Genomic DNA, 22429 nt, shown 5'->3' with positions numbered 1-22429 from the left:
TACTCATAAAAGAAATCGGAGTTAGGACTTTCTGTATACGAAAACAATATACCTCATAGGCTTGACACAATACTAGTCTGTAATTATCATTAAAAAAAATTAGCTTTACAGTCTTGACGCTAATAATTAAATCGCTCTCCCTTGGTCGGATTTCTAACCAAACCAGCTCCCGCAAATCCAAGTCTCGTAACTCCATCACTCATCTCCCAAGCACCGTATCTCACAGGTCCAACATCATTAACCTGGTTCACAATCCCTCCAACGTTTTGGTTCGGATCCACGTTTCTCATAATATGCGACTCCTGTCCCACAGTTCCAAAAGCATTCGCAATCTCAAGCGGGTTCAGACTGACATCTCTTCCTAGCTCCCACCAGCCCCAGAATGTGGGCAGTACCGAAAAGATCCCGATGAGCGAGACTAGTACTGCTATCCACATCTTGTTATAGTCTGTTGTGTAGACTAGCGTCGTCGTGCCGCTGTCGTATTGGACTTTTTGTTTGTCTGTCGTGTTAAACCTGGCGTACTGTAGACTGGCGCGGAAGCCGAGATTGCGGGTGAGTTCAATGATATCGTCCATTGGATTCGCCCATGTGTCGTTGCAGCCGGGTACTTCACCGGCCATGGTGAGGTATTGGGTAGCTGGTAGTCCAGTCGATCTGACGTCGTAGCCTGTCGCGCCGGTGAAGCTCATGTAGGCGGTGGCGCTATAAAGAGCGCTACCAATTGTGCTGAAGCCGCCAAGGATATTACCTGAGCCGCTTGCGACCTGTCCTGCAGGCATCATATATCTGATATCTTGTTAGTCATCAGTCATAAATGATATACCGAAGAGGTGACATACTTGCGCTCGATGAACTTGTCATCCTTCCATTTTCCCAAAAGTTCCACCTTGTCTCCGTCTATCTTTACAGGGAACTTGGTGATACCGGCGTGGAGATCACAAGTTTGGACCTTCGTTTTCCCGTAACAGTTGCTGTCGTCTTTGTAAAGTGTCGCCAATTGTAGAAAAGCTCCATCCTTCATTTGGTACACGGAATAGTCGGTGAATTCGGAAACATTGACCTGGAAGAAACTCGCTCCGTTCATAGCCTGCTTCAAGTCTGTCCCTGATCCGAGGGATATGTTGTAGTTCCGCGTCGACTCGCTACAATTCACTTGAAAACCGAATCCTTCGATGGTTGTTGTGCAATTAGTGCAGGATGTATCGAAAGCGACCATGTCGTCACGACGGCTGTAGCTGTGGGCGATGTCGCTGAAGTTCTTTGTGAGTAGTGATGTGGAATGAGTGCGACCTGTCATGATACAGGCGTAGTCCATCGGCAGTTCTCGGGCAATGTGAAAGTTCATTGCTCCCTTCTGTGTCTCATAAAAGTTTGCTGTTGCAGAGGCTCGTTGCATGAGTGGACCTCGCATGACGGACAATGTCATCAAGATGGATGCTATACTAGTGTGAGTGACAATAGATTAAGACTAGGACGGATATCTTACCTATACCCAAAGTCTTTGACTTCCAGGTAAACAGATTAATAGCAGCCTGGATGATGCCTGTCGACGAGCCATACACAGCTTGCAGTTGTTGTAACTAGAACTCGTTAGCAACGGCCGTCAATGATATCGTGAGTACCTACTGTGACTGGCTTGCCAGCCGTCCTCCAGTACGAGATAGCCGCACCCTCTGTAAAAGCACAAGCAAGAAATGCACCTGACAACGCCGACGTCAACGCTAGCCAGACGGTTGGTTGTATATGCTCATCCCAATCCGCGACAGGCACTCCATCACTGTACTTCAGTATCAAAACAGCGGCCAGGGTTCCTATCAGAGATAGCAACCACATGCCAAGGCCGCGATACGGGAATCGCGTCCAGAATCCGGGGAGCCAAGGCTGGCTGAGTCTCGCGTACTGCGCCGCAAAGGGCGTTGCCATATCCTCAAGCCGATGCCATGACTTCCTGTCGCCTACGCCGCTGTCGGATTTGCCGCCTAGAAACTCATCCTTCAAGGGCCATGGCGACGGAGCTGCGAAACCGCTTTGATCTAGCATTGTCAAAATGAAGGAAGCGTGGTTCTGGTTGGCGCTTCCAAGCTACCAAAAAACAGAGATAAATACGAGAAAAGGAGTGGAAGGAGTGGATAGCGAACGTTTGGCAGGAGGATACAACCTCCAACCGCCAGGGGGGGTTCGTACGAAGGAAGTGACAGACAACGAGTCTAGAAACAAAATGAATTGGAGGTGAAGGAAAGAATTCTTCTGTTTTCGTCCCATTCCCCAGTCAAAAGACACCAAGTGCCGGCCGCTTCGCATAAATGGGACTAGGACAGGGGAACCCTGACTAGCGAATCAAGCAAGAACATGTTGGTCAAAAATGGGGATCTTAATGATCAATACGAGAATTAGCGTGTTTGGGTGACTTCATAGCTCCGCTACTGTGGATTCAGTTGATCGCCAACTCCGGAATAAATTGAGATCTTCATTTAATGGGAGAGGAGATTGAAATCCGCATACGTATGTAGCTGTGTAAACATTGCGGATAGAGCCAACTTGTCTAACGGTTTGATACCTAGACAAGTATCCATAGACAGGGCTGAGAGGTCAAAGTAGACAGCAGTAAGTAGTTTAGTTTGTTTCAGACCCAAAATCTCGGGATTTGTTTACATATCGTTCATTCAGGACCTGACCGTCCTTTTGTTTTCGTTACATTCTTGTGGATCAACCCCCGGATTAGCTCGTTCAAGTCATGCCGGTAATTATATCCGCAACAGCCGCCGGCAACAACGCTGTAACGTATAATGCAATTGCCGTGAAGCAAATATTACAGTTGAGCGATTGAGATGAGCAGAGATAGACCAATGTCACATCTTCGTACAATTAAATTAATACCCTTCAATTTAATTGCAGATCTTATCGTGTTTACTGTGAAGTGAATATCTACATCATATAGATAGCTGAAAAGGAATGGTTCATGAGTGTACGAACCGAGACATCCGGCTGGCCTAACTACGAAGCCAAACATCAGGCTTCTCCAAAGCACCTAAGATATACAAGATCAAGCTCCCCCTTATTCCTTGATAAACTCCAGCAAAGCATTCTTCACGCCCTCTCTGTCCTCGTACATCATCCAATGGCCTGCATTGAGGATTTTGCCAGTGTACCCAGCAGCAGAAAATGATTCTGTGTTCATCTGTTGATACTCGGGTGGCGCAATTGAATCCTGCGCACCACCAATAGTGAGCACAGGAACCCGTAGAGTGCGATCCTCGTCGGTCAGAATAGCCTCATCCTCTGCATTGACGCCGCGAAGAAGGGCCTTGTAATAGTTCATTGATCCTGTTGTGGCGTTTGGCTTGCTGAATGCTTCGAGCCACGCTGCTCTGTCCTCCTCGGTCATGTAGCTGGGTAGCGGGGTTGTTGTGTTGTTGTTGAGCCAGGCTCGAGCTGATCCCAGAGCACCGAGATTGTCGATCCACTTGAGATTTTCAGTAGGGAACACGAGACTGAAGAATGATTCGAGCTATCAGATGTCAGTCGAGTAATCTATTTTCGGAGTAATTGTGCTTACATGGGATGCGGCTAGACTTGGTGCATCAAGCGAGTTGAAGAAGTACCAGTAACCAAACGGCATCTTTCCAGTTGCTTTGAGGCTATTCGCATTGATAGCATCAACATCCATGAAGACCCCGGGTCGGTTATATCCGGTCGACATAAATACAATCTTCTCGAGTCGATCAGGGTGCCAGACAGCTACTCTGGACAGGACACCGGCTCCCCAGTCATGACCCACTCCGATGACCTTGTTCAGCCCTTCTTTGTCAAGAATTTCTGTTATGTGGTTGCTAATTCCCTTTAGTTTGTAGGCTTCGACTTCCAGTGGTTTATCACTGTCTCCATATCCTAGACAATCTGGCGTGATGACGCCATAGCCTGCTGCAGACAGATCCTCGATTTGGTACTTCCAATCGCGGCGGGTGGCGGGGTAGCCATGAATGAGGAGGACGGTAGCCTTGTTGTCCTGTGCTGGGACGGTATCATAAGTGTACTTTCGCCCATCTGTAGTAATAAGGGTTTTTGTTTGCAAGTTTGAGACCATGATGGCTATTGTTCAAGCAGATCAAATTGAAAGGAGCTGTGCAAGGTTCATGAGAAGATGGTTTGAAAAACTCAAGGACTGCCATTGTGTGTCACTTATAAGTGCAACATGTTCTGGCCAAGATGCATCCTTTTTCGTTTTTTTAGATAATTAGCCGAGTATACATGCAGGTGGTTTGTCATCATCAGAATGAGTCTCAATCTGATTAGCTGTTGGCTCGGTCCGGAATTTCCGTCTATGACCATACGAGGACCATACGAGAGACACAAGTAAGACGGATGAATAAGGTGCTCACCCATCAGGGTAAAGTCGTTCTTATTTGTAATCCCTGGGAGAAGATATGGGACATGATCTGATCATCATCGATAGCTGCGATCATAACGGACAAGGATGTGAGGCATTAAGAAAGTAAACAATTGCCTGGCCTAGGTTCACTTGTGCTAATAAACAGTGGAGTTAATCGTCAAGTGTAAGTTATCTTTGTTCCGCCATAACTTAATCGTACTCTCACCAGGATCGAACTGAAGAAGCATAAATCTCGACATTCCATGTTGTAATGCTTCAGTTACCCTGTGACGGACAAGACATTGAGGCTTATCGGACAATGACGTCTTATCATATCTTATCAGAGTATATCGATAACAAACATCTTATCTTATCTCATCTCCATCGACGTCATCCACTCAATCAGTCCATCCATCTTCAAGACGTTGTCTAGAGCTGTTTTAGCTGCCCAGATTCCTGGAACTTCAACCCTTACCATTTTTCGAGCAAAGGACGATACTTTCCGTCGGAATGGCGTCTTCGACATATCGTCCAGAACAATCTTGTCCAGTTATGTTCCAACGATAAGCTAAAACAAGCCGAGTCTCGCCAAGTCTTGCCCAGAATTGTACCCAAGACTCTAGGCGCAATTACAACATCTCCCATTGGTTCAAAAGATAACCGGTAATTAAGCCTCTTTGCTGGGCGCCGTCATCCATGAGCATGAAAATCAGGGCACGCAAGGGCTTGGCTTCTGCTGAGCTACGTAGCCACTACATATTCCAGAGTCGACATAAAATTTGACTTACCGGGGATTTAAGGTTATGTTTAGTGTTGAGTTGTTCAAAACGCTTGGTATTCTTGGCGTCGAAAGATGCTGACGTACGACGATGTCTGGGCATTTTGGAGGTTGACAATATGTAAATTTCCCATTTCCCCGTCGTAGGGAGTGCAGTCCTTTTTCGTGTCCATTCCATTGCCTCTTCTCAATACCGTAAACTCGACAAGTTTTACTGTTTTGCTCTGCAATGGCTGCAGCCCATCGCCATCGCAAATCCGTTGCTGCAGATCACCCTGTCCGTTCCTCCGAAAACGTCGAATTTCTCACGGACAAAGAGATTGAAGAATTCCTCGAAGATCTCGACCACGATAACGATGGACACATAAACTATGAAGAAGTCGAGCGAAAACTCGACCAGGAACATGCCAATTTGGTCCCCAAGCCGAGCGCTCACCATGTCATCAGCGAAGACCACAGCGACGATGATCGTACTCGCCATGCCTTCTTGCGAAGGATGATGGGTGACTCAGGCGTGGATCGAATCCCGAGAGATGAGTTTGCCAAGATGGTCAAGGAGTGGAAGATCCCTTCGCTCAAGCAGGCCAAGAAGGAAGAGGAGGAAGATAAAAGTTACATCAAGAAACTGCCAGGTTGGAGACGAATTCGTTCGTACTGGGCTGTTCACGGACCTGAGATTGTCTTTCTTGGTGTTGTTATCAGCATGCAGTTGGCCTTTGGCATATGGCAGCTGGTCAAGTACCAGACGACACCCGGTTACCGCGCTGCCTTTGGCTGGGGCGTCGTCATGGCCAAGACCTGCGCCGGAGCTTTGTACCCGACCTTCTTCTTCCTAATTCTCAGCATGTCGCGATACTTTTCTACGTGGCTGCGCAGGTCGTACCACATTTCGCGCTTCTTCAATTGGGATCTTTCACAGGAGTTCCACATCAGAATTTCCTGTGTTGCTATTCTGCTTGCGACATTGCATGCCATTGGGCACTTGACTGGATCTTTCGTCCATGGCAGTGATCCCGCGAATGAGGATGCGGTCGCAGAGGCACTTGGCCCTGACATGGTTCCTCGTCCTTACATCGACTATGTTCGATCACTGCCTGGCTTCACTGGTATCACTGCACTTGGCCTCTTTTGGATCCTCTGTCTGCTGAGTATCCCACAAGTGAGAAAGTGGAACTATGAGGTCTTCCAGCTTGGTCACTTGCTCATGTTTCCCATTATTGGTCTCATGATGGCTCATGGTACAGCAGCGTTGCTCCAATGGCCTATGTTTGGGTACTTCCTCGCTTTCCCTACACTCTTGGTCCTTGTGGAACGTGCCGTCCGTGTTGGTCTCGGATTCCATCGTATCAAAGCCACCATGAAGGTATTGGACAAGGAGACCGTTGAGATCACGGCGATCATTCCAAGTGAACGTCTCTGGAAGTACAAGGCTGGCCAGTATATCTTCCTGCAAGTTCCCAAGATCAGCTTCTTCCAATGGCATCCGTTCACTGTGTCCTTCTGTAGAGGCAACAAGATGATGCTGCACATCAAGACCGACGGTAACTGGACTGCTAAACTTCGTGAACTTGGAGGTGACTCTGGCGAGTCAGATATCGAAGTTGGTATCAATGGTCCCTTCGGTGCACCCGCTCAACGTTTCTACGACTTCAACCACTCCATCATCATCGGAGCTGGCATTGGTGTCACACCCTTCTCTGGTATCCTTGCCGACTTGCAGTACAATGACGATCTCGACCACGGCGGCCCAAACCATGAAGTCGATCATCCCCGTCACGACTCCGAAACAACTGCCATTCCACCAACTGCTCGTAGATCACACTCTAGCAGTAGCGAGGAGGCAACGAACAGCGACAACGTCCCTGAGACACCCACCCGACAAGGAAGTGTTGGCCCCGATCTGATCAACAAAGAGAAGCAGCCCCAAGCCGATAGAGCGGGCACCTTTGCAGAAGACTACCGACGAGTGGATTTCCACTGGATAGTCCGTGAACGAAACTATCTTCTCTGGTTGTCCGATCTTCTCAATGACGTATCTATGAGTCAAGACTGGCACCGCGAGCATGAAGATGAACCTCATCTCGATATCCGCATCAACACGCACGTAACAGCCAAGCAGAAGAAGATCTCAACTCATGTATACCGCTGGCTTTTAGAGATGCATCGTACAGACGAACATCCTGCCTCGCCACTCACAGGTCTTCTCAATCCAACACACTTTGGCCGGCCCGATTTTGATCTTATCCTGGACGAGCATTACGAGGAGATGCTCAAGTTCAGAGCGAGCAAGAGGACAAGCACAAGAGACAAGGAGAACGAGAATTATGAAGAAGACGAAGAGCTCAAGGTTGGAGTGTTTTACTGTGGCGCTCCTGTCGTAGGTGAGATTTTGGCGGATAAGTGTCGCGAGCTTACCCTGAGAGGGTGGCAGGATGGAAGTAAGTTGGAGTATCACTTTATGATTGAGGTTTTCGGATGAGGGAAGACTTGTTTCACTTTATTTTATTAGTACACGAGTTGGTATGGATATAACTTATAATCCCTATTTTAGTCATGATATGAGCTATTTTACGCCGTTGAGACATCCTTCGAAGAATGAGGAGAGTTCATTTGCATTCGTTAGAGGGAGAACACGAGAAACATCTGTATTGCCGTCAGTATGAGATTGATAAACCGAAGGGAAAGAAGAAACTCACATAAGTCAGGTCGAACGACGACAATGGCGCCTTGCTCGGGGTTGATGCCGTACCTAGCAAACGCTTCACCACAACCCAGCATGTAAGGGCTCGTATCATCGACAAAGACCCTGTGAACATCTACTTTTGTTAGCAAACCATCTGGTTGTCGCAAAAAGGGAAAATAACTTACTTCGCAAGGAGAATGGGCCTGACTTGGGAAAGAATACTTCTGGTAGCTGGTCGATCTCTACAGTCTTGCGATCTGCCCTGATTACTAAGGTATTGTTGAAGATCTTGTCCGCAGCTTCTTCAGCGAGGGAGAACTTCCTGACGAGAGTCTCGAGTTCAGTTACGACCTAAGAAGATTAGCCACATATTCAACACGTCCATAAGAATGTTCTAACCTGAGGTAATAAAGTCTTGGTGGCATTCCCAGAGCAAAAGGTCAAGATATGCCATCGCCCATCCGCAGCGAGAACACCGTTGAGTTGCAAGGGCTTCGCATCAGAAAGTCTCACTACCGGTACACTTGGGAACCTCATTCCTACCGTCAAACCCGACGCGATGCTCTGATCACTCTTGTCTTTGCACGTAAGGATTGACGGCTCGTACTTTGTAGCCATACCAGCAGTATATCGTCCAGCTTCAACGAACTTGTCTCGGAAGTCTTTAGTCGTGATCCCATTCTGTTTCCGGTAATCCGATGAGAAAAGTTTGCTGAAGGAACGGTCGAATTCGATGAGCTTCTCTGCTGTTTGTTGTCTTTCAAGGACGTATGTCTCTAGGACCGAAGGTGGTGCTCGTCCGGTAAGGACATGGGCCATTTTCCATCCAATGTTGAAGCCATCTTGTAAGCTGACGTTCATCCCCTGGCCAGCCTTGGGCGAGTGGGTATGGCACGCATCACCTGTCAAAAAGATCCGGTAGTCTTTGGTGAAATGATCAGCGAGACGTTGACCAATCACGTATGCTGACCACCACGCTGTATGGGCGACGTCGATGTTGTAAGGTGCGAATATTCTTTTGATCTTGTCGATCAGACTTTGTTCTGTGACGTCTCGAGCTGTCGTCCCAGGTAGTTCGATGTAGAATCGTACAAGCTCATCTCCTTCCCGAGGGATAATCATGAGGTTTCCGTCATTTTTGCTGATGAGCATGGCCTTTTTGCGAATGTCGGGGAAGTTGGTGATCGGGAAGACGTCCATGACTCCCCAGACTGAGTCGCTTGAATCGCCAACCATTTTGAAGCCCAGTGCTTTGCGGACGGTACTATGAGCGCCATCGCAGCCCTGTCTAGGTTAGTAATGTGAAGGATGTCTGGGTTTCCGATGACTTACGATAGCGTATTTTGCTCGGTAGTGATGCGTTTCCCCACCATGGCTAGCGACAACTTGAACAGGATACTCGTCCCCATCATCCACAATATTCACACTCTCGACTTGCGAATCGTACAAGACTCCACTTGATCCATCTCCTTTCAATCGAATGATCTCTTTCAACATCAAATCATTTATTCTCGCTTGATTGAGAATAACATGTGGCTGATGACTCAACCCCTCTTCAGTGTCGTAAGCCAGATCCTTCCTCGTCAATGTACCGTCTGCGTCACTTGGTGACCAGAAAGCTACTTCTCTCACATGGTATGCTTCTTCCAAAAGAGGCGCAGAGATACCCAGATTCTCAAAAATCTCAACGGTGCGACATTGAACACCGTCTGCTTGACCGATCTCGAGTGGACCTGGTCGTTTTTCGAGGATCTTGAAAGAGATGCCAAAACGGGCTAGAAGGACGGCTGCCGTGAGACCAGCTGAACCACCGCCGCAGATAACAACTTGGACTTTTTCGGATTCCATTGTATGAGTGGAGGTGTCTGATACGATGACAAGTAAATCTTAATGGTTTAGCGGCGTATTATATCTTGACCTTGTTGATGCCACGGTTTCGGACCACTCGGAGCACGGCGGATTGACGAGGTGGGGTTCTAGCGGCAAATGGCTTCGGCATCCGCGTTCCACGGAAGGGAAATGTGCTCGGATATAGGAGACGGAAGGCACTGGTCTGCCCCTTTGACTACCGCACATTTCTACGAAATTAATTACTTCAGGCGTCTTGCCACAATAGGTCTGGGTAAGGTGACCTGGCTATCCGATGATTTTCTAGAGGCTTGAATAAATTAATAATGGCCACTGTTTTCTTTGTAAGACAACCGATCTGGGTAAACGATACATAGAAGTGACTGAAATGGCAAGGCCCAGTGAAGTGCCTTAGCCCTGACGCCTATAGTAATCAATTTTGAGGAAATGTATGGTAAACTTATTCGTATGGAACTGCTAATGGGAATACTCTTCATAAGTCCCATATTTCGTATAATAATTCTATCAGTGGCTGTGGCGATCTCTCATTGACATGATCATCCGAATTTCCGCCTTCCTCTTTCTCGGATACATCTCCGATAAGCCATGATGACCAGGGATGCATTGGTAACCCCCGCGTATCACCGAGTTTGGCCACAAGATAACGAAATACCTCTGTCCCGGTGCGGGCTACCTTTCGTCTATCCTTTCCGTCGAACATCAGCATATCTCCTGTAATACGACTCCCGGCAAGTAAGGAGTGTAAAAGTGCTTCCGAGACTTCATCTGTTTCTTGTTTCCCATACTCTGACCATAAAAATAACTGCCAATTTCTCTTCGACTTCTGATGCTGGTGGATCACGAGTCGTAGCGATGGCTTCGCTCCTTCAGGAAGATGAGGGAGATGGAGGTCGTCATTTGATCCAGAATTCGTAGTGCAGGGCCAGTTTGACTGAAGAACTAGCTTGAACGCTGTTGCCAAGTTCACAACCACAAAGGAAGTAGGGCCTACGTCTGCACGTAGAAAACCACTGAACCCTCTAACTGAGAGAGGACCTGAGTACTGGCCTGAGAAGTCGTCAGTATCCCGGCCCAAAAAAAGCAGGATGGATTCGTTCCAATCTTCCATTGTAGGGAGAGAGAGTGTAACGAGATGCAGGATCTCATGGACTGACGTCTTGATCTCCTTCTCTTTTTGGTCGCTGTTGAACCCGATCCATATACCGAGAAACCAGGAGCACGCCAGACGTTGCAATTCCTCTGTTGTTTCTCCAGTAACGGCTTTCAACAGCATAGTTTCTTCTGCTTCCGCTTTCAGACTCAGGAGACGACTTAGAATCAGCTTTGTCAACGCGATTATCTTGATGACACATCTACTACTCTCTTCGGGACCTCCAATTTCTGTCTCGTCTTGTCCATAGCCTGCTGATAGGCCGCGGAATATAGCGGGCAGTGAACTCAAGAAATCCTCTGAAGAAAGTCGCCCGAGGAGTGTCTCCATGAACGACGTAGTTCCTGCTTTGGCTGCTGACGCTAGAAACTCATTCCTAAGAGGATCTTGGACAAATATGGACTTCCCAGAACATGCCCACGTACTGCGGTTAAAAGAGTTTCTAGTAAAGTGCCATTCGATACACTTCCGCAAGAGAAGGTTTCGATAAGGAAGTTCATCGTCAAAACTATCCAGGTGACGCATGATCCGGTCTAAACTATTGTCAACTTCTCGGCGTAGAATATATCTCTTATCGTTGATGATCTCATCGAATAATGTAGGAAGAAACGTATCGACATCAGAGGCCCCAGGTTTAAACACAGAACGATAGAGTATCATGAATGTTCCTTCCAGCCTGGCCTTCACCTCGTCCTTGCACCATCCGCATGCACCAAGAAGAGCAGCGCCACTCTCAGTAGTGCGGAGGAAGTCAATGACGCATCGGTGAGCAAACAACACTTGTTTATTCCTGTAGACATCAATTCGTTCTGGGAGAAGATCTGAGGTCGCACGACCTTCCTCTTTCACTTCAAGAAGACCGTGGCAGACAATGCGAAGCTCGTCCTCCGTCCTCGAGCACATCTTTTCCAATTCGTCGATGCTCCAGACATGGTCAATATCAAGCATAGACTCCAGATCTTGCTTATCGGAAGCAATTGCCAGCAGAAGTATCGTACTTTTCAAAAGATCATCTTCGTCAGACTCTATTCCCTGTGCTAGGTTGAAGTACCGAGACGCGGCGTGCCGGTAGCTCGTTATCTCGCCATCTTCACCAGATCGTTCCCACATTTCACGTACCAAGTCGATCAAATCTCTTGGCATATGATTGACCCTCTCAGTGAGATTCCCAATGCTGTTATCGATGCGAATCGCTCGACTGATGCTATCAAGAACAAGGGCCACCCACAGAAACACACCGGCGGCCCTTAACACAATTAAATCGAGAAGCTCCTCCCGATCTTCGGGCTCGGCGAAACTTAGACCATCAAGACGGGTATCGGCAAATTGTCGAATATCGTACTTGGTAAGCTCGTGAAGTTGTAGTCTCTCGACACCGTCGAAGTAAGTAATGAACGTATACTCCTCCCGGCTAGATACACATATTTTAATGTCCTCGAGTTTTCTTAAGAGGTCGAGCATGCTTGGGCGCTGAGGAAGTGTTGAAAGTTGCCTTTCAAGATCGTCACACTCATCGAGGCCATCAATAATAAGAAGGAATGGTTCTGTAGCAGCTTTGAGTATACAAAGCAAGGCGGTTTCTAGTTGTTGTAGATCCCAATCAGCATGCGACCACTTATGCCGGACTTCAGGCATGTCCTCCCACATCAGTTGTGAGAGCTCGATATTGTCTAAAAGGACCTGGTGAGTCAGGGATAGAAGGAATCCTTTGAGACTTCTTTCCAGAACACTCCCAGCTTTCCAGAAATAGTGGCAAAGAATTCTCGCGTTAGGCCGCCAAGCAGCCAGATGCTCTTTTGTTGAAGGATTCGTAGAGATGAATTTCATGAGTGTACTTTTACCGGATGCGGGTTTTCCACTAATCCAAAACATTTTAGAATCGGAACCTAACCAACGGGCAAAGACTGTTGGCTCCGGGTCAGAACTTGCAGTTGAAACAGTGTCATCCTTGTCCAAGATACCACTGGTAGCAGGCTCATCTTCCACTTTGTTGGTATTAGAATCCTGAATCTTCTCTTCGTCTTCACTCTGTCCCTTATCAGAACTCGATACATCCGACATATCAATCTCTTCATCAGAAATCTCATCAAGCGAAGGCATACTCTCGTCATCCGAAGAACTTTCTTCTTCCCAAGGCCCTTTGCTAGAAAATATCCACTGAAAAGTCTTTGGGAAACTCGTGACAACATGGTTTTTTCTGCCATTCATTTCAGGATACCTGAGGCTAGCTAAGAGTTGATTGTGCCTAATCAGGATGTTTTCAGTCTTGTTCCGATATGCGAGATCCTCTTGGATTACAAAGGTAGATTCTGAGATTTGTGATTGGAGCTTGTGTTCCGTAACAGAAAGATGATGCCCAAGAGTAGTACGAGTCTCTTGGTGTTGATTGCTGATATGAAGTTTTGTGTCGGTGGCTGTCTGCGACAATAGTGATGAAATATCTGTATGGCCCTGTGCTATCTTCTGAACCATGCATTGTTGGGTATCGTTCAGCGTCTCGAAGGACTCCTGTGCAAGAAGTGCCGTGGCATCGCTTTGATTACATACTCGGTTTATGAGTCGGGTTTGAAGTAGTTGTTCGTACCGTTGGAAGTTCTTTTCAAGATCCTCCAGTTCCTTGCCACGGAACAACGTCTTGATGCCACTTTTAGCAATTCTGAACTTCCCGCGGAAGCCCTTTCTGGACCCTTTGTCCACTGACAATTCCTCGAAATAGGTTCGGAATTTTTGAAGGCCTTTGTAAGCCTCCTCCCCCACCCTTATTATTTCTTTTTGGTCGCTCGTTGGATAAGTGGTTCCAGAAAGCTGCGTCCTCATCTCTTGATAGCTCATTGTTGCATCGGCAAGGTACACCTCCAACTTTGCATCAGGACTACCGTTTTCACGGATATAACGATAAACATGAAGAGCATCTTTGCCAAACGTTACTATCTGCATAACGTTACAAAGAATGCCGATTCCGGCTAGGGCCTCGGCTCCCGACATGTTTGCTCTGTTGAGGGACACTTGATCCCATGTAGAGTCTGAACTGGTAAAAAGAGAAGCGGGGTCAGTAGGTGCGGCTGAGAGTACGGATATTTGGTGTTCTTATGCATCCTATTAAGCGAGGATTTACTTTAATGAGGTACGAATGTCCTGTCTGACCAGCCAGTGATATACCCTGTCACTCAACATGAAGATCCCCATATTTCTTCTCACTAAACAAGAGGCAACCACAGCAGTTTATAAGTGCACATGCATTGAAAGAGATTCAAATGGCTTCGTTGGCACCAGCTTGATGAGTCAGTTAGTATTAACGAGAATGCTAAGTCTCTACTCGACATATACGTCCACTCTCAGCAACATTCCATTCCTCACTTCCAACTGCCACTGTAGCATAGAACAAATGCTTGGGATCATACTTCTTTTTGATCTTGAGAAGTTTATCGTAGTTGACGCCGTAGAAAGTATCTTGCCAATTGTGTTGTTGGAAATCGGCCTCGTTGATATAAGCCCCAGCACCTGGTGTCGCGGCCTCAATAACTGGCTGGATCACCTCAGTCATCTTTTTCTGAGCGGCCAACATCTCTTCCCAAGGAGCTTCATTATCCCAAGGCAGAGTCAAAGATACCTGAGCTACCGTGTTTCGCCACTGTGGTAGAACTGCGTTGCCGCTGCCACCCCCAAACTTGGATACGTTGAGTCCTACACCGATGTAGATAACACCCAACTCGGCTAGTTTTCGTGCAGTCGGTGAGAAGTCATTGACTTTGTCACGCGGCAGCAAACGCCCACCAAATATCTGAGTTCCAATCTGAATATTCCCTGCAGGAAGAGGTCCCCAATAGTGGTCGTAATGTTCGTAGTAGCTCGAGAAGTGGGTGAAGGTTGGCTCAAACTTGAAACCGAGAGTAGCCAGAGATTCAGCCAGAGGTTGGAGAATTTTCTTGACCTCTGCTTCAGTCTTTCCATATGCCGTCATGGCGGGGATCTGGAGGAATGAGTTGGAGAAGAAGTAAATGATCATGATACCCGAGTCAACAATCTTTGGAAGAGCGGCGTGGAAAGCATCAATGGCATCGTAGATCAGGTCTGGATTACCTTCGGGAGCTGTAACAAGGAAACTGGCGCCGCTGACCTTGGCTTCTGGGTGGGCTTGCACTGTAGCTGAGATAACTACTCCGTAGTTTCCAGATCCTGCACCGCTTAGAGCCCAATAGAGATCACTGTTCTTGCTTCTGTTCGCCTTTATCAGCTTCCCATCAGCAGTAACAACTTCGAACTCGAGGGTGTTGTCTGCCGCCAAGCCAAAGTTGGTGCTCAGAGCAGAGTGACCGCCACCTTGTGTATATCCTCCGGCGAGACCTACAGACGGGCATTCTCCAGTGACAACGACCAGGTTCTTTGCATGAGCAGCGCCTAAAGCCTCGAAACCTTGAACTCCTGCGCCGACTTTCAGGGCCTTGCCTTTATAATGCTTATCTTTCCAGTCAATGACTTCAGTGCTTTTCAAGTAATGAGTCCAGACGGAAAGAGCTCCGGCGCCGGTTGAACGACCGAGGTAGTCATGACCAGTATTGCGAATAACGAATCGAATGTTCTTCTCATTGACGAACTTCAAGGCAGCAGAAACATCTTCAGCCGATGTAACATTGACCGCATATCGGACGTAGTTACCGAGAGTGCAAGGCTTGTATCTGGGTTGGAAGGGATCGCAAGATTGGTTAGTGAAAATAGGTGCCATCATAGATGAAGACGATTGGGAACTACAAGGAGTCAGAAAAAGGAGGCATGACACGGTATTGGTTATGAAATCTTACTGGATTGAGGAGTAGTGCCATTCACTCTGCAAATTCTTGCACTCTTCGGCATTGTAATTGGGGTCATGGCAAGGACTTCCCAATGGTGAAGTGGCCACCAAGCGACCTCCGACGGTACTATTGAGATGACTCCATTCGGCGTCAGAAGGCCAACAAGAGTCACCAGGAAAGCATTTGCAGCTCTCTTTTGCTGCAGCGCTCGAGCTGGTGGCCAAGGCCAGCAGCGAAACGGTGAAAAGATTCCGCATCCTGGTACGTTCCACGAGGAGGGTGATCAGGGATCTAGACACGGATTACAAGGGAGCAGGTAGTGTTTATATAGCGGTTCGGTAGTACAACACAGATCTCAGGGTTCCCCTCTTGCAGGGTTTGGGGACACGATCGGCGTACCACAACAATTGGCTACTGCAATAATACTTGGCATGTATAATGAGTACTAATGAAGTATTTCTAGTGCTTACTTCCAAGGATCAACAAACAAAATTCGATCTACACGACACTGTTGTGGAACGTCAATACAGCTTCGATAGTTGATTTCGCTGATACTTCAACATCTTAGACATGATAGAATTATAATCAGCAATACCGAATAACAATTCGCTCATAGATGATCGTTTTGTAACATTTGAAAAATTCGTTGATTTGTCGGTAGGGGTCCAGACAACACCTGCCTATAAAGGTGACATAGCCGAACGCAATTCTTCATTCACCGCCTGGCTAAGTTTGCAGAGTTACATCTAAATTCTGCTCCCACGTGTTCCTGTATGGTTTCTGCTTTGGTTATATCACACATGAGTTGTAAAGCGTTTTTCTTGCGAAAGAAAACCCTTTCCTTGACAGCATACAGTCCTTGTACCTTTTTGACCTTCTCAACCTTCAACCGCAGCTATTCCCTCGTCATCTCTTGCAAGCTTAGCTTGATTGAAGGCATCGTCCTCAGACGGTAATTGTAGACTGACAGCTGTGATAGGTGCCCCGGTGATCTTCATCTCTCCATCGCCTTCAACTGCCAACACATGGCCACCGGCCTTTTTGTCTGCCGACAGAAAGTGGAGGTGATCGCCTGCAACACTGATACCCTGCATGAACGTGGGCGATCGAAAACCAATAATGGTACCGTTGATATCACTGAACGTGTGCGATGCCTGGCGCTTTCCAAGCTCAGCGAGACTTTCGCCAGGCGATTGCTGTCCTCCCACGGTTCGCACAGTAACTGACTTGAATGTGCCCTCAACTCTGAAAGCCAAGTAGTGGTTTTTGGTTCCTGGCAAAAGCTCCGATAGAACCTCGGCCAACGAATCCTTTGTCTTGAGTTGTTTGGAGAGTGTCGCTGTGGGCTGATATTCAGTGATCATCGCAAAAGGCGCTATTTGCTTTGCGCAGGCATCTTTATCGAGCGCGACGACAGATCCATCAGGCTTCATATCGTAGAGGACACCATCAAGGATGATCATTTCCCCAACCATGTGTCGAAAGGTTCCCAGACCGTGGTCGCCATGCTTGAGCAGATCAGAAATGGTGATGCCTGTCTCGGCGACTCCATCCATGAGGGCTGAGACAACTGAGTATTGGAAAAGGTGATTGGACGGCATTTTGTGTGTGAGGAAGCAGGTGAGACAGGTCGATTGAGGTCTGGAATTTGGTGTAGGGATGTTGTGATGATTGGGATAAGAACACTGCGCTGTGCTTGGTCAAGAAAGTTGCTTCTAGGGTGGGGTGTCGCCTAGCCAATTGTGACCATGTCTCCAAAAGTGAAGACGTCATTTGAAGAATCGCGAGTGACAGTTGGAAGTGGATTCAACACACCCTGTCAACTTCAGTCTCGATTGATCTCTCGTAATACCTCAGATACGAAAAGAGAGTCTTTTCATAACTCAATTGTGCCGTTTGCCGTTAATATGTAACTTGTCAGTCCTTCTCAGGCATGTTATACAGGCGAGACAAATGTCTCTCTTCCCCGCAACTCTACCTGTTCAGCCCGCCACATCTGACCACATCCAGTCAATATTGTTACGCCAACATCACGAAGAAGCCAATGAAAGGAATGTGATATTTTTCAGCTGTGTAAGCCCGCATACACGGCTTGAACTGTATGAGAATATGTCAATCACCATGTCTCGAGGTATAAGAATCACTCCATAGCTCCGTAAAACAAATTTCGATTAAGAACCAGCTTCCTTTTAACGCACGAAAATCTTCAATTAGTTTATCGTGATAAAAATGGCTATTCGAGCTGAGCACCTCCCCGCGCTCCCATTGGAGCCGCTACCAGAGATTCCATCTGGTCTTCGGATCGCTTACGCGCAGCATCTCCTCAACAAGCACCTTCGCAAGCTGCGAGCAAAGCTCAATGAAGATGTCGAATTTTCTGATCCACTGCCTCGGAAAAGGTTCTCTCATTCAGCCCCATCTGACAGCGTTGGTGATCCCCTATCGGAACTTCCCGAATACAAAGGTCGTGTCGCAATTGTCGGTGCTGGTGCTACGGGCTTGTATCTTGCCATGATGCTCAAGTATCTCAAGATTAACAACGTGGATATTTATGAAGCTTCGGATAGAATTGGTGGGCGATGTTACACTTACAATTTCCCTGATGACAAGGACTCTCCGCACAATTACTATGATATCGGAGCGATGCGCATCCCAGAAATTCCAGCTATGCAATCGTAAGTACATATGATGTCCATTATTTATGAACATTGTCTGACAAGAATCGCAGCACTTTGAATCTTATTAAGGAACTGGATCTCCCTAAGGAACCTTACGTTCTGAACGCTGGTTGCGAGCCACAAATGCACTACTACTCAAACAACCCTGCTGATGCTCCTAGGTATGTTGGTTATTTTCCCACGAATTCCAGTACTAATATTAGACAGTGGAAAAGCCTATGAGGAGAGAATTAAGAAGATCATTGACAAGCTTGGCCAAAACTGGAACGAGGAGTTCAAGGCCTTGATCGATGGTGACGATGACAACTACTCCACTAGAGCTTGGCTCATGCACACAGATCCCAAGTGAGTAGTACCAGTTGGATTAGTCTTGTACTGACGGTATCAAGGTTGACCTACGAACAAACAGAAGAAGCCGAGTCGGCCGAGACGTGAGTCCCTGAGCCAGCATTTACTGCCATCCACTGACTTGGGGTTTAGATCTACAGGTCTCTTTGATCAGGCATTTATCGAGTCACTCTGTGACTACAGTGACTTCCAAGCCGCCACTGGAAAACCATGGTGGCGTCTCGAAGGAGGTATGTCCATCGTCACTGACAAGATGAACGAATGCCTCGAAGACAAGAACTGGGTCCCACACAATCCCGTCTCATTCAAGGTTAAGACCAGCACACCAGTGGTTGCCATGTCAGAGAGCGAGTCAGGCGACAAGATAGAGGTGACGCTAGCTGGTGCAAAGAAGCCCGAAAACTACGACATGGTATTCAACACCACTGCTATGGGGCCTCTCCAACGCATGGACATCTCAGGCCTCGTCCCTGGCTTTGGACTTCCTGGCTATCAGAAGAAGATCCTTACTGGTATCCGCGCTCTCAGCTACGATCGTGCTTGCAAAGTAGCCATCAAGTTCAAGACGCGATGGTGGAAGGGCATGTACAAGACTTCCACTACGGACGATACTATTGGCGGTGTATCAAGCACTGATCTCTCGGTCAGCAATGTTGTTTACCCGTCTTGGGATGACGGCGATAAACCAGCTGTACTCATGGTCTCATACAGCTGGGCACAGGATGCCACACGTATGGGAACTCTCATCCCAGACTACTCCAAACAGGATCCTTGCATCGATGACACGGTGGTCACACAGTCTTTACAAGACTTGGTCAAACTCTGGTCTAAGAGCGATCCAACTATCACTGTTGACTTTCTCAGGAGCCAGTATGTTACTCATCACGCCTACGCTTGGTCCCACGACCCATACACGGGTGGCGCATTTGCCCTCTTTGGACCCGGGCAGTTCAAGTATATGTACCCAGAGTTCCAACACATCCTTTGTGCAGGCAAATTCGCTATCTGCGGAGAGGCGTTGAGCCCCCATCATGCTTGGATCTCGGGAGCCCTTGACAGTGGATATCTCACTATGCTTCGATGGCTAGGTTATCTCGGTCATCACACTAGAATCGAAGCATTGAGGAAGTCGTGGTTTGGTGCTGGAAAGGGCGAACATGCTGCTGAGTATGATGAGACTCTGATGGCCTGGTCTGTCGAGCTGAGTCAGAAGGTCTCTGAAGAGCTAAGATGAGTCTCTTGAAGTTGTGCGTGTACGGCTGGATTATTTACAAGCTCAAATTACAATATATTTATCTACTGCAAGCTATATACCGTCCGCACCTTAAGGAAGGCTGACTAGTAGGTCTCGAAGTTTCGGAAACTTGGGTGAACCCATTCCCGAGACCGGATCCCATCCCTTAGCGGCTTTAAACCCTGCTGTACCGCAACCAGGGTTGGAGCCCTGCGTAATCTACCAGTGTTAATTACTTCTTTAAATATTATGAGGAGTCATATACTTACATCGGTGAATACTTCAGGATGTTGATATAGAATCTGGTTCAAGAAACCAATCGGCTTTTTACCAGCCAGTAACCGCTCATCATTAATCCTGTTGATCATAGCGGCAAACATCGGAGCGGCAGCGCTGGTTCCCCCACTGATAGTAGTCTTGCCGTCCTCTACCAATGTGACGTTTGCTCCCAAAAGTGCAACGTCTGGAAAAGCGCGTCCAGAAATATTGTATGTGCCCTTGGGGTACTGAGGGTTGTTGGCAGCGAGATAGCTGGCGACAGCCTTGCGCTGGTAGGCTGGCTGTGCATTCATGTTACTGAACCCGCCTAGAAAGTGTTAGCGAAGCACTTATTAAAGTCTAGAATACTCACCTCCAGAATAAAAGAAGTGCTTGGGGTCAAAAACGGCAACCTCATTGGTTCTGCTGCCCGTAAAATTAACTTGTGTCGCCCCAACTGCCGTGACGTATGGGCATGATCCAGGGAAAAGAGAATTGAAGGCCTCCTTCTTGTCATCGTAAGGGTTCAAAGTACATTGCGTCGCACCCTGAACACCACGGTCCCCGGAAGCAACAAGAACACTGACACCCGTAAGAGCCAGCTTCATCCACTCGTGACACTGGCGCTGGATATAACGTCGAGGTAAGGTCTGCTCATCAATTGCGAAAGAAATTGAAACAACGTTTGTAACTTGGTACTTGCCGCACATGGCAGGGCCTTTGTATCCCTGAAAGGCGGGATACGTGAGATCGAAATCAGGGTCATCGCCTCCATCATACTTACAATAGCTTGCATCAACGGCGTCGAGGAAGTCATTCCCAAGACCACCCTTGTTGTTGTAGGGGACCTGGAACATTGTAACAGTCTGAGGGTAGACAATGGGATACGACATTTGGATGTCGAGCAGCTCTTCGCCTTCGACGGGGACGCCCTCTGCCTTGGCGCCGTTAATACTGTTGACTTTAGGCTTCGTTCCCTTGGGGATGAATGGAGCGTGCTTTGCCCAGAAAATGTTCAGATCTGAGGGCTGATACGGGTCACCATACCCAAAGAGACCCATGGAGTTGTTCTTTGCGGCCTTGGTACCAAGAGGAATGCCGTAGAGTTCTAATGTTCATTAGTGCGGTGATCAGTTGCAGGTGCTGCTGACTTACTTCGGATACAAGCGGGAGTCCAGCTTTCACTACAGTTACGCAGATCGTCCGCCACAGAGAGCTTGTATGGTGGTGGCAGGGTATCTGGCACTGGCTTGACAGCACGACTGCGCTTTGCCTTGCCGGCCTTTGAAGATGGAGCCAGATCAACAAACTCGACTACATCCTCAATCGCAGACGGAACTACATGGTCGGTAGGTTCAAGGCGAAGTTCACCAGTCGCATCGTTGTGCACAACGTGAACTCCGGTACCGAGAAGGTTCTCAAGTTCATGAACCGGAGCAGAAAACTCTAGGATAGCAGCTGCCTTCTTGAGGTGCACAGTAGACATGTCGATACCAGCATCTTCAAGCCATTGGAAGACCTTTCGCTGCGAACCCTCGCTGGGTTTAAAGTAGTCTTGCTATATGATTATGAAATTAGAGCAACCCAGAAACGCTTTCGAAGAAAAACGTACGACTTCCCTCAGGTCAAGATGCTGCCCGAATTTGTCTGAACTAGGATCCGAAATGTCTATCAACAAGGCTTCAGCTTCAGCAAGCTTGGGTTGATGAAACGCGACAGCAGCGCGGACAACTTCATCTCCAGACACAGTTTTCCATTGTGATTGAGGAAGTGCACTGACGATCTGTGCGCCCAGAAGCGCGACAAATGCCGTGTAGCAATGCATTGCGAAGTGAACTTGCAGCAACGCGTCGTCGTCAAGACTAAATCTCTGAGAAAGAGATCTATAAGTCAAGAAAGAGTCTTGGTGGGTTAGAAATCATGAAAGTAAAGGAGTAGCATTTTGTATTTCAGTGAAATCGACTAGATAAGTAGTTTAGAACGAACGGGCCCAGTCCCTGGTTTCGAAACCTCGTATTGGAGCCGAACTAATTTTAGACGGTTCTCGTGATCGTAAAAAGCATAGCGTTGATTATAACAGACTAGTTAACCTATAGTATCCGCAAATGGAAAAATCAGGGGACTTTTTTATCTGCTATCGCCTCGTGTTTCTTCTTGATCATCTTGTAAGGTCAATGCGTAAGTCTCGTCCAGACTGGAACTGCCGATAAAGATCAATCGATAGATGTCAGTGGTCCACTGGTTCTGGGGGAAAAGAATTTGGCGCTAA

At 47.6% G+C, this 22429-nt stretch overlaps 7 protein-coding genes across 7 annotated transcripts; 2 read left to right on the top strand and 5 right to left on the bottom strand.

The window, feature by feature from the left end:
• Positions 1–119: 119 nt before the first annotated feature.
• On the bottom strand, positions 120–2043 carry EDB82DRAFT_481486 (uncharacterized protein; the record flags this gene model as incomplete). Its single annotated transcript, XM_025725668.1, has 4 exons — positions 120–789; positions 843–1440; positions 1490–1583; positions 1630–2043. 4 exons carry the CDS (start codon positions 2041–2043, stop codon positions 120–122), a joined length of 1776 nt encoding a protein of 591 aa, XP_025594243.1.
• Positions 2044–3058: 1015 nt separating this feature from the next.
• Positions 3059–4087, bottom strand: EDB82DRAFT_530884 (Alpha/Beta hydrolase protein; the record flags this gene model as incomplete). The annotated part of the gene is made up of 2 exons (XM_025725665.1): positions 3059–3511; positions 3560–4087. The coding sequence occupies 2 exons, from the start codon at positions 4085–4087 to the stop codon at positions 3059–3061; spliced, it is 981 nt and encodes a 326-aa protein (XP_025594242.1).
• A 1292-nt stretch (positions 4088–5379) lies between these two features.
• EDB82DRAFT_580681 (FAD-binding domain-containing protein) lies at positions 5380–7869 on the top strand (the record flags this gene model as incomplete). Its single annotated transcript, XM_025725663.2, has 2 exons — positions 5380–7588; positions 7702–7869. The coding sequence occupies 2 exons, from the start codon at positions 5380–5382 to the stop codon at positions 7710–7712; spliced, it is 2220 nt and encodes a 739-aa protein (XP_025594240.2). The 3' UTR covers positions 7713–7869.
• EDB82DRAFT_548797 (FAD binding domain-containing protein) lies at positions 7714–15899 on the bottom strand (the record flags this gene model as incomplete). The annotated part of the gene is made up of 14 exons (XM_025725662.2): positions 7714–7793; positions 7847–7966; positions 8019–8184; positions 8233–9117; positions 9166–9698; positions 10327–11360; positions 11628–11811; positions 11851–11932; positions 11972–12050; positions 12081–12990; positions 13151–13293; positions 13437–13783; positions 14169–15597; positions 15652–15899. 14 exons carry the CDS (start codon positions 15897–15899, stop codon positions 7714–7716), a joined length of 6240 nt encoding a protein of 2079 aa, XP_025594239.2.
• A 351-nt stretch (positions 15900–16250) lies between these two features.
• EDB82DRAFT_518118 (alpha-acetolactate decarboxylase) lies at positions 16251–17538 on the bottom strand. Its single transcript, XM_025725658.2, has one exon. It carries the CDS (start codon positions 17241–17243, stop codon positions 16521–16523), a length of 723 nt encoding a protein of 240 aa, XP_025594235.1. The 5' UTR covers positions 17244–17538; the 3' UTR covers positions 16251–16520.
• Positions 17539–19971, top strand: EDB82DRAFT_453426 (uncharacterized protein). The gene is made up of 6 exons (XM_025725657.2): positions 17539–17597; positions 17653–18317; positions 18371–18481; positions 18528–18665; positions 18710–18751; positions 18801–19971. The coding sequence occupies exons 2-6, from the start codon at positions 17872–17874 to the stop codon at positions 19900–19902; spliced, it is 1839 nt and encodes a 612-aa protein (XP_025594234.1). The 5' UTR covers positions 17539–17597; positions 17653–17871; the 3' UTR covers positions 19903–19971.
• On the bottom strand, positions 19859–22123 carry EDB82DRAFT_563010 (peptidase S8/S53 domain-containing protein). Its single transcript, XM_025725656.2, has 5 exons — positions 21773–22123; positions 21316–21718; positions 20534–21268; positions 20172–20488; positions 19859–20121 (listed from the first exon to the last, which is right to left on the bottom strand). The coding sequence occupies exons 1-5, from the start codon at positions 21983–21985 to the stop codon at positions 19993–19995; spliced, it is 1797 nt and encodes a 598-aa protein (XP_025594233.1). The 5' UTR covers positions 21986–22123; the 3' UTR covers positions 19859–19992.
• Between the last annotated feature and the right edge of the window lie 306 nt (positions 22124–22429).

This window comes from Fusarium venenatum (assembly GCF_020744135.1).
Source record: "Fusarium venenatum strain MPI-CAGE-CH-0201 chromosome Unknown EDB82scaffold_4, whole genome shotgun sequence".
In the NCBI taxonomy this organism is placed as follows: Eukaryota; Fungi; Ascomycota; class Sordariomycetes; order Hypocreales; family Nectriaceae; genus Fusarium; species Fusarium venenatum.
This window is presented reverse-complemented; position numbering and strand designations above follow the sequence as displayed.

Excerpts from the sequence above, each read along its gene's own strand:
- EDB82DRAFT_563010 (XM_025725656.2), bottom strand. The coding sequence starts at position 21,985 with ATGCATTGCTACACGGCATTTGTCGCGCTTCTGGGCGCACAGATCGTC. Across the intron at positions 20,489-20,533 it reads GCACTTCTTTTATTCTGGAG|GCGGGTTCAGTAACATGAAT; the intron begins GTGAGTATTCTA and ends AACACTTTCTAG. Across the intron at positions 20,122-20,171 it reads ATCCTGAAGTATTCACCGAT|ATTACGCAGGGCTCCAACCC; the intron begins GTAAGTATATGA and ends TAACACTGGTAG.
- EDB82DRAFT_453426 (XM_025725657.2), top strand. The coding sequence starts at position 17,872 with ATGGCTATTCGAGCTGAGCACCTCCCCGCGCTCCCATTGGAGCCGCTA. Across the intron at positions 18,482-18,527 it reads AACCCTGCTGATGCTCCTAG|TGGAAAAGCCTATGAGGAGA; the intron begins GTATGTTGGTTA and ends AATATTAGACAG. Across the intron at positions 18,752-18,800 it reads GAAGCCGAGTCGGCCGAGAC|ATCTACAGGTCTCTTTGATC; the intron begins GTGAGTCCCTGA and ends CTTGGGGTTTAG.
- EDB82DRAFT_518118 (XM_025725658.2), bottom strand. The coding sequence starts at position 17,243 with ATGCCGTCCAATCACCTTTTCCAATACTCAGTTGTCTCAGCCCTCATG.